We start from the raw sequence: 11284 nt of genomic DNA, 5'->3' as shown, positions 1-11284 counted from the left end.
CCCCTTGTACCCTTTTGTAGTTAACCCCCCTCTCCACCCCCAGTCCTGGCAACCACAAATCAGTCTTCTGTTCCTGTAGTTTTGTCTATTCCAGAATATCATATAATTGGAAGCAAACACTATGGAGCCTTTTAAATCTGGCTACTTTCAATTTAGCATAATGTATCTGAGATTTATCCAGGTTTTGTATCAGTTGTTTGTTCTCTTCTATTTCTGAGTAGTAATCCATATGGATGAACCATAGTTTGCTTAGCCATTCCCTAGTTGAGGGACATTTGGATTGTTTCCAGTTTTTGGCAGTTATTAATGAAGCTACTATAATCATTCATATACAGGTTTTTGGGTGAATTTAAGTTTTCGTTTCTTGGGTAAATATCTAAGAATGAGATTGTGGAGTCATATGGGAAGTGTCTGTTTAACTTTATAAGAAACCACCAAGCAGTTTGTAACATGGCTGCTCCATTGTGCATTCTCACAGGCAATATGTGAAAGTTCTAGTTGTTCCACAACTTTGTCAGCACTTGATATTGTTAGTTTTTTTAAAAAAAATTATTTTTCACCATTTGAATATGTAGTTGTATCTCATTGTGGTTTTAATTCACGTTGGTGACTAATGATGTTGAACGTCTCGTACTGGTTTGCTATCCATACATCTTTGGCGATATGTCTGTTTAAATCTTTTGTTTTCTTATTATTGAGTCTTCATACTCTTTATGTATTCTGGATACAAGTCCTTTGTCAAGTATGTGTTTTACAAATATTTTCTTCTAATATTTAGGCCTTGTTTTCCTTAACAATGTCTTTTGAAGAATGAAAGTTTTAAAGTTTGATGCATTTCAATTTATCAACATTTCATTTTATGCATCATGCTTTTGCTGTATCTAAAAATTCTTTGCCTAGCCCACAATCACACATATTTTATAGAAATATTATAGTTTTAAGTTTTATTTTTAGATCTGTGATTTATTTTGAGTAAACTTTTATATTGCTTTTATTAGCAAGTACTCCATATTCAACCTAAATGGGCCGATTTTAAAAAAGCTACATTTTGCAATGGAAAACTATACCATTGTTTGAAAGCATGAAGTTTATCTGCAAAATATATTAAGTGTGAAAAAGCAAGTTGCAAAGCACCATGGCATTTGTTTGTATTTGTATTGGGGAGGAGTAGGTATAAAAGATAGAAAGTTTGCATATGCCTAAAAAAATAAGACCCACAAAAATCTATTAACAGTGGTTTTTGGGGTGAGGGGAATTTTGGTTTTAAAACCTTTTATATTCTGTGTAATTTGATTTTTTCCTCTTTCATGGACAAGTATTCCTTACATAATAAACACATATGTAAAGTGAAAAATCTACTATAAAATAACTTTTAGATGTTAAAGCCATGAAAATAAATGTAATGCCACTTTTTTCTTTAGGTTGGGTAATCATCAATACTAAACCAAGGAGGATTCATCTTCTTTAGTTCTTCCATTCATCCCAAAATATGAAATTACAGCAGCTATGTGTCCCCATTTTGATTTTAAATCATCCATGATGGTTGCATTTTTCACAAGCCTATATGAAAAAGTTTGATTTTGTTTGAAATGAATGTTATAAAAAGTTGGTATGTATTAGCAGTTATTGGTTACACTTTAGAATCTGGTCATATTTCTTTCTATTTAATGGAATAGCATGAAGTAAATAATATTCTATTTTTGAAGTATCTTTAGTGTAATAAAATGCTCATCATGTAATGTTAAGTGAGAAATATTTGGGTCCAATTTGTTGAAGAGACATAGAGCAAAAATGGAAAAGAAATGTGCCAACAATGTTTAGCTGAGAGTGGAGAATATTGAGTGATTTTTATTTATTTTTGAATACACTTTAATGTATTCTAGAAAATTTTCCATAATAAATAAATTCATTAGTTTCGAATTCAAGATAATAGAAAACTAGAACTACAGATAAGCGAAAAGTAAAAAATGATGCAAGAACACGCATGAATGCGGCAATCCAGAACCCACCTGTTACTTCTTTGATTTGTGATCATCTTTCAGCCTTCTTTATGTATATTTCTTTAATTAGAGAAATTAGACCTGTTTTTTTCTTTAGAAGATACTGACAATTTTTCTTTCTTTCTTTTCTTCTTTCTTCCCTGCCTGCTTCCCTCTATCCCTCCTTTCCTTCCTTTCTTCCTTTTTTGGTATGTGAATCCCTTGTTTATGCCCTTAGCTAGTTTTTTTAATTGGAATATTTCTTTTTCGTATTGATTGGTAAGAGCTCTTTAAATATGTAAATTTGTTAACCTTTTGTGAATCATCTATGTTGCATATATTTTTCTGTTCTCAGGTGTATTTTAATTTGTAGTTTTTTTTTTTTTGGTTTGACACTTGAGCATTAAATGTTATGTAATCAAATATATTTGTCACTTCCTTTTTGATTATGCTCTTGGTGTCATGCTTAGTAAATAACTAATCTCATTATTATGTAAATTATATTTATATTCCCTTCCAATCCTCTGGAGAATTCATATTTTACATTTATTTATTATTCTTAAAATTAGATTTTATCTTTGTTAAAGTAATTAGTCAAAAATGTCAAACTGCTATAACATTTACAATGGAGAAAAAAAAGAAGCAATCCCTAGTCTTATTTTCTAGGGGCAACCATCTGAACTTGTAAGTATTATGCTTATTTAACTATTGTTTGGGCTTATCAATTTTTGGAGATTCTCTTTGATTTTATATTATGACATAAAATTTCTCCTCCCCATTTACACTCTGTATCATTAAGGCACAGTATTTGGTTAAATCAACATTTAGTGCTATGTAATTGTAAGTATTTTATTATCATTTGATTGCTTTTTGGTACAATGCTTTATTTTTCTTGTAGAATTTCTATGTGGCTATTGACATTCCTTCTCAAACATTTAAATACATCTATAAGATACTGATTTTAATGCCCTTTATCCATGCTTTTTTCTATATGGCCAAATTCATAAGATTGTCGGTTATATCCCCACTCTCCCTGGGAAATATATTTTATTTAATTTATTATTTTCAGGAACAAACATAGCAGAACAGATATATTTCTAAAACAAAATGAAAAATCCCTGGAAACTTTTACCTGATCCATGTCACTGATGGGCTCCCTGGGCCTCTCCCTTTACTGACATGTATTCTACTGGCTCTGGACATGCTTCCATCTCAGTACTCCCTCTGTAAGCTGCAGTTAGTCTCCTCTGACAAGCTGCTTAGGGCATTTACAAGATATTTGGCCTTTTGGTGACTTGTGCTTTTTGATTGTGATGTGTTGGGCCAGGGTGATCAGTCATCCCACAGTAATAATGTCAGTGCCTTCCTGAGTGAGCCTAAACCCTTTTGCAGAGTTTAAATAGTGTTGAGATCAATGCCTTTTTCATTGCTGAGATGGAAAAAGTTGACCTAGTGGTCCCTTAAGCATCAGCTTTGGCACAAAGACTGGTTGGGGCCAAATTATATTATCCCTTTGTGTGCGTTGGAGGAGCATCCGGTTGTTTATATTTGTGCTTCTGCCTGTGTCCAAAACATCCCTAGATTCTCCCTATGCTATTCAAACAAAAAGAAAGAAAGATGAGTGAGTCATTTTGTAGGGTAAGAAAAGGATGTTGTTATACTTGCTGAGCTGGAGGCAATTGCCTTTCTTTATTCTGTTATGAGAGAAGTAGTTTAATTCATAGTTGATAGGAATTTAGGAAAGGATTTGGTGGATGATATCCATTCACATATGAAGCTAAGTATTGAGAAGGCAAAATCTGGAATTCTCCCTATTCCATTTTCCTCAGCATGCATGATACCCCCACGTTACTGAACAAATCTGGAATGGTCCTGATGAAGGGAACAGTTTAGAAGGAGCAATGTGTCTTCAGTGCCCAAGTTCTTCCACTAGTTTAAACCACCCTGCATAATATTTCCTGCTTCAGAAAGCAGCACTGGGAATAGAGGAGCCAGAGTGGCAAAAGGCCTGTGGACAGTGTCACATGAAAAAGAATTGAAATGATTGGTGATGTGTATGCAGATAATGAACATCTTTCCCTTAGTAGAGAAAGTAGTTTTTGTTCTCAGTTGTTTCAGAGGGCAGAAATAGAATGGCAGGTTTTAGAAGGGGAGGATTGACAGAAAAAGAGCAGTGACCTGGAGATAGTTGCTCCTTGAAAATGTGGCACCAGGGAGGAGTGGAAAAACTAGGCTGAAGGTTGAGCTAGAATGAGGAATGCTGGAATAAGGCAGGCAATATTGTAACAAGGCCTTAGCCAATCACTATGACAAAGCAAGAATCCTGGTTGAGAGGTGCAATGCTCCAAGACTGTCTTCTCAGTCAAAGGACGCATTACTAGTTTCTCTTGGAGGTATAGGAAGCCATCCAGATGGCATTCACTCTTTTTTAGCCACTTTCAGAACTAACACCCTAGGCAGCATGTTTTCCACCTAAATAATGATTTAAGAAGATTTAATGATCCACAAACAGATGTCTTTTGATGAAATTAAGGTAGTGTGACTTTGGTAGCAACCTAGTCCTTATGACAAAGGCTCTGAATTAATTGCATATTAGCACTAATGAAACATTTAAATACACAAGTCATAACTTGCTTTAAAATTTTTTGCTTGCTTGTTTCAGGGTATCAATGGATATTATAAAGGGAAACTTAGATGGAATTTCAAAACCAGCCTCAAGTTCAAAAACACGTCCTGGGAGCAGAGGTTCAAATGCTTCTTTGGAGGTGCTCTCACCAGAGCCATCATCGTTCAAGGTACTTTGCTGTTTAGAAATGATTTAAACTCCTCGCGACCTTTAGCAATTGATAAACTAAAGTTGTTTTTGATATTCCATTTTAAGGTTCTTTTCTAGAGGGTGCGTTCAGGGAGCACTCACAGAGTTCTTGGATTTTACTTTAGAACGTTTAATATGAACTACTTTTTCCTTCTTTACCTCCTTTCCCTCTTTCTTTTTTCCTCCCCTTACTTTGGAGTGGGGCTTATTTGTTCATAGTTGTGTTTTGTTAATACTCATGTGTTAACTATTTTTTTCCCTAAGAAAGCTTTGTATTGCAACATCTGCTATGCCACCATCGACTCTCTAAAAACATTCAGTAATTTAAAAAAATACAGTTTGGGTAAAGAGCACATAGTATATGTTTTGCAGGAACATTATCTGGCCATGACTTCCTTTTCTTTAGTAATCTTTTTCTTTTCTTAAATATCTAAACTTGATCTTTTTTAAAGAATCGATTTTTTTGTCTATGATATGGAGCAATTTATTTGTTTTAGAATTATGACAAAAATTTGAACCTCATGATGGAAAAAAACTGCAAGTTTATAAATCCATTCTCATTAATTTTTTTGATTTATGTACTAGACTCTGCATTGTGAAACTTTTAGAGTTTTTGTCTGTTAGGAAATAAAAAGCACTCTAGGCATTTTCAGCAGAAAGGGATCGAATATGAGAAATCCACTTCTTCAAAATCAGTGGAAAGTCTGCAGGAGAGGAAATCACGAGAGGATTTCCCTTGGATTATTGGTTCCCAGGTCATGCTGCCATAGATGAAATTCAGAGATAAGAAAGCTGTTGGTGTTGCTGCTTCTGACACTGCCACTAGTCCCTCAGAACCACAAAACTGGTGACTAGATATGCAGAGATGACAGTTTTGAATATATATATTGCCAGCTTCCTATCAGGAGCGCAGGAAGATGGCTTCTGCCTCGCTTCTTGTTAAATCTTGTGCAGCTGCATCTAACTGGATGATCCTAACATGCATCCAGAACCCTAGCTGCAGGTGACTTTGTAAAATATAGATTCTAGCTTAACTCTCTGTTTTGTTTCATCTAACCCTGCATTATTACTGTACCGTGTGTTAACTCTTGTAGCTTTGTTATAATTCTTGATGTCTGATAGGACACCTTATTCTTTTCTAGGACTTAGCTATTTTGGCTTTCTATTTTAGATCACTTTTTCAAGTCTTGTGATAAATACTGTTGGGGTTTTGACTGAAATTGCTTTGAATTTATAGCTTAATTTGGAAAGAATTTCTAACTTTATGATATTAAATCTTTCCATCTATTACCATTGTATCTTGTTGACTTTTTTGTTTCTAATTTAATAATTTTACATACTGCAAAATTCACTGTTTTTTTTGGTGTATAGTTCCGAGTTTGGCAAAGGTGAAGAGTGATACCATCATCAGATATAGAACAGTTCCATCATCCCTCAAAAATTGCCTCCTTCTACTCCTTTGTAAAAAATCTCCCCTACTCTTAATCCCTGGAAACTCTTGATATGTTTTCTATCCCTATAGATGTTCCGTTTTCCAGAAGGTCATTTAAATGGAATTGAAAAGTATATAGATTTTGAACCTGGCTTTTGTCTATTGGTACAATGTATTTGAGACTCATCCATGTTGTTGCATGTATCAATATTTCACTCCTTTTTATTGCTGAATAGTATTCCATTGTATGGGTGTACCGCAGTTTGTTTTCATTCTCCAGCTGAGGAACATTTGGGTTGTTTGCAAGTTTTGGTGATTATGAATAAAACCTCTATAAATATTTGCATACTGTATGTTTTTTGGGGGGGTTGTGTAAAATAGGTTTTTATTTCTCTTAGGTAAATACCTAGAGTGGGTTTGGTGGGTTGTATGGTAAGTGTGTGTGTGTGTGTGTGTGTGTGTGTGTGTGTATAGTGTGTGTATATATATGTAGTGTGTATATATATTTATATATATATAGTGTGTATGTATATATATATATATTTTTTCCCCTCTTTAATTCCCCCCACCACTTCCACCCCTTACCTACGAATGTTGCCGTCTCCCCTTAAGAACTGGATCTCTGGGAGAACGTGTCTCCTCCCACGTGCTCGCGGCGTGCACCTACGGCCCGGCGCACCGAGGTCCATGGCTCCACCTGGGGCATGAACCCAGGACCTTCTGTGTGTAAAGCAGATGTGCCTACTACTACATTATGGAGCTACCCCCAGAGTATATGCTTATCTATAAGAAACTGTCAGGTTGTTTTCTGTTCTCACCAGAATTATATGAGAGTTCCAGCTGCTTTGCATTCTCACCAGCAATTGATGTTGTCGATGTTTTTAAAAAGCCATTCTAATAGGTATATAATAGTAGCTCACTGCGGTTTTAACTTGCATTTCTTTGGTGACTAATAATATTGAATATGTTTTCATGTGCTTATATACTTTTTTGGAAAGTTTATGTTAAAATATTTTGTCTAACTTTTTTTGGTGTTTGTTTTCTTATTGTTGTCTTTTAAGAGTTCTTTACATATTTTAGATAGAGTCTTTTGTCAGATATATGATTTGCAAATATTTTTTTCCCAGTCTATAGTTTGACTTTTCATTCTTTTAACTGTGTCTTTGGAAGAATGTTTTTTACTTTTGTTAAGTGCAATTTATCAATTTTTTTTCTTTTGAAGATTGTGTTTTTTTGTTGAATCTAAGAACTCTGTTAACCCAAGGTCTCAAAGATTTTTTCCTGTTTTTTTTTTTTTTTCCTGAAAGTTTTATAGTTTCATGTTTTATATTTGGGTGCTTGTGGCCTCTCTTGTTACCAGTGAGAAAGCTTTTATATATCCCAATATTCATTCCAGTGTGGATTGTTTAGTTTAGATATTTTTTTCCCGATTACTTTAATGGTTTTCTCTTTGTATCTACTATTACACACCTAGTATGGATATATTTAATTTGTCTTTCTGGAGACTAGTATTTCTTCAATGTAAAAATCTGTGTGTTTCATTTATTTTGAAAAATTCTCAGCCATTGTGTTTTCACATTTCACGTGTTACCTACATTTTTTTCTATTTCATCATCTTGGAAGTCATATTCAATGTCCATTGAACCTTTCTCTTCTATCCTTCATGTCTCTTATCTTCTTTTTAATATTTTCTATGCATTTATTTCTCTGTGTTTCATGCTGGGGAATTTTTAACATATATTTTCTATTTTTTGAATAATTTCTTTTACTATGTCAAATCTGCTCTTTAATCCATCTATCGAATTTTTAAATTTAGTAATATATTTTTAATTTCTGGAAGTTATTTTTAGTTTATTTTTAATCCAGCTGTTCTTTACAGTATCTTAATCTCATAGGTATTTTTTTTTGATTTTTTAAAACATCAATTAAAATATTTCTATGATTATCTTTGTCAGCATTTTAACATCTCAAGTTCTTTGGTTTATTGTGATTCTTGCTTATTGTGGGTCCTATGTTCATGGCTTTTGAACTTTTGGAATGTAAGTTTTAATTTTGGGAATTTTATGGAGCCTAATTTGAAACTATGTCTACCAGAGCGAGTTTCTGTTTACTTCTGCCAGATGCCTCAGAGATACCACTGGCATGAATCAATCTCTCTTTCTCTCTCTCTCTCTCGCTTGCTAATTTTTCAGCTTTAAGCACCCCAGAACTCATGAATAATATAAATTGGAGCCTAAACCCACATGAAGCATGAATCTGTGGTTGCAAATTCTCAGGAAAGGTTTTTCCCACTTGTAACCTGGACATGTCCTTTATTCTTACCCTGTGCTTTTGGCTAGATGTGTTTTCCTAGTCTATGCTCTCACTGTGGATGCACCTCTTTGAGGGATATAGCTTTATGGAGCAGGAGAGGTAAGGTTCCTTTCCATCTCCTTATCTTGCATGAGTCCAAGGCCTACTCTCCTACCCCTGCATGGGTTAAAAAAAGCCTGTAGCTTTCCGATGCCAGCACATCCTCCTTAGCATCTCTTTGTTGCTTCTACCCCCATCCTTAAATAGAGCAGTTGCTGTAAGGATTTTACAAGCCTCCTGTTCTAGTTTGTCATTTCCCTTTAATTTCTGTCCACTGGCAATTTCCCTAACGTTCTTGTGTGTTTCTAAGTAGATGGTAGTTTTTAGTTTATTCAGTTTTCCATAGCACTCAAACTGGAATATAAAAACAATTTCAGATTCTTTAGTCCCAAGCATAGGGATTATATAAACCTAAACTCTGGAGTCATTAGTTCAGAATTAGGGCTCTGCTGACCACATTTTATGTGATCTTGAGCAAATTATTTTGACTCTCTGTGCCAGCTTCCTCATCTGTCCAAAGAATTAATAATACTATCCATCTCATATGCATGTTTTTAGGATAAAATGAGACAAAATTTTTAAAGTCCTTAGAACAGTGACTGGCATCTAGTAAGTATTTAGCACATCTTAGCTATTGGTCTCAATTCTTTAGCTCAATTGGTCAGTCCTTCCTATATTATTCACAGCATTCAGCATAAAGTCTGGCACACAGTAAGTATTCACAAAATATGTGTTCAATAAATTTAGAATAAAGATTTTCCTACTTTATAGAGGTAGGATAATATGCAAAGACCTGACAAAATTTAGATATAGAATTAATATTTTAGTATTTCTGCATATATATTCCTGAGTGATGACTTTTTTAAAGCAGCAATTTCACAATATTGGCACACAGGTTTCAATGCATAGATTAATATTACTTTGTTCAAGGTTTATTTATTTAAAAGAAAAATATCAGCAATCACTTCAGGCGAGATTTTATTTGAACCCACTAAACTATAGGTCAAACTCTAGCATATTTATTAGTCAATAGGGACTTTGATATTTATATCAAAAGCAAAGCCTCTTAAAAATCGTGACTTATATTAATCAAATTCATGGAAAATAAGTAAGGTTTGTCTTAGGCTGGGGAAAAAAGCCATAGATATACTTCATGCTTACTGCTGATTGCAAATGATTCAATGTCTATAAAGCTTTATATATTGTCTGAATAATAAATCCTGGAATTTTGATTAGTTTTAATGATCAAATTTAGTTTTTATTAATTTCTTACCTTAATTTTCTGTATGGCAGAAAAGGAGTTTAAAATGCTAGATTTTTAAATGAAATTCTTGTAGTAATAATAGATTTCTCATTCAAAATATTTTGGTTTATTGTTGCTTTTGAATATTTTTATTGAAAGAGCCAATAGTTGTAATTTTTGTAAAAAAATCCCACAGCTTTCAGGTAGAAATCTAATTGTTAGGAAGGTTTTTATAGAGTATTTACCTTTCCTGGGACTAACATGAAGGTATGGAGTAGGGGACCTGGAGCAATGCAAAATGGAGGTAGAATGTGGCCTTGAGAATGAAGAAGAAAGAAAAATCATACACATAAGCCACAAGTAGAAGAGAAGGAAGGTTAGGAAGAGAGAGGCCAATGGGCAATGGGCTGGGGAAGATGGGTGGGGAACTGTGGGTAAAATTGTGATATGGGCAAAGTTTGCCTTTTGTTCTCCAGTTTCATCTTTTTGCCTTATTACTTCCTGCTCATTCTAAGATTTAAGATCATATAGAATGATATATATGAAAGGTCTTTGTATATCCTGAAATGTGCTATCCAAGTATATTGCTAATATCTAGTTATCTTCTAGTTATATTCTTCTATATAAAAATCCATTCTCGGGGAAACATAAGCTAAATTCATTTACGTCATGATATTAATGACTGACAGGGGTTATGTAACCTCTCCTGGCAATTTCAGTGTTTTCACAGAACTATATAGCCTTAAGGATTTACTGCATAGTGTGGAATTTCAGGCTTTACCCAGCCTTTGACAGTTTTTTTTTGAACAGGGAACGCTCTTTAACACCTCTGAGATTACATCAAGTAGGCATTGTTTTGTTTGTTTATAAATTGGTCCTCTACTGGTTTCATTCTATCCTGGATCTGTTTTCTTCTTTGTTAAATCAGGGTAGCAGTGCCTTTACCATAGAGTCATTGTGTGGAGTGAACAAGGCAGTGTGTGTAAAGTACTCAGTACAAGATGTGGCCAATAGTAATTCTTCAATGAATGGTGGTTATGATTATTATACCACTGACTCACCTCAGTTCCACTAGGGCCTTTTTTCTAGTTCAGGCAAACAGAGATGCTCCTGCAGTCCTGTATCCCTGGCAGTTTAATTCTCAGCACCACCAACCTTCTGCCTTTGAGGTTAACAAGGGGGCACCGATTACAGTGGGGGAGAGTTGATCATGTAGGTGCAGAGAGGACATAAATCACTCCAAGGCCTGAGCCCTGAAGATGTGCAGCAGACAATCCTTCCACTGGGAGAGGAAATGTACTCCTCTCAGAAGTGACTGGCTCTCTCTCCCTGAGGTTTTGGTTTGTTCATTTGTGCTGTGACTCTCACTGCCACGTTCAGCCCTCAGGGCCTTATGATCCCTGTTTTTTCCTGACGCAGCCATGGATGTCTTGTTCTCAGGAAAACACAGCTGTACCAAATTG

The 11284-nt window shown here is 34.6% G+C and overlaps 1 protein-coding gene across 1 annotated transcript in view; it reads left to right on the top strand.

The window, feature by feature from the left end:
- FSIP1 (fibrous sheath interacting protein 1) overlaps window positions 1–11284 on the top strand; it is a 176976-nt gene that overhangs the window by 1881 nt on the left and 163811 nt on the right. Inside the window, exon 2 of the mRNA XM_011354897.2 lies at window positions 4642–4774. Coding sequence (XP_011353199.1) covers window positions 4649–4774 — 126 coding nt within the window. The 5' untranslated portion in view covers window positions 4642–4648. The remainder of the gene's footprint in view (window positions 1–4641; window positions 4775–11284) is intronic.

The sequence above is a fragment of the Pteropus vampyrus genome, unplaced genomic scaffold (assembly GCF_000151845.1).
Source record: "Pteropus vampyrus isolate Shadow unplaced genomic scaffold, Pvam_2.0 Scaffold19, whole genome shotgun sequence".
NCBI lineage: Eukaryota > Metazoa > Chordata > Mammalia > Chiroptera > Pteropodidae > Pteropus > Pteropus vampyrus.
Note: the sequence above shows the minus strand (reverse complement) of the source record. Positions and strands in the feature narration are given on the sequence as shown.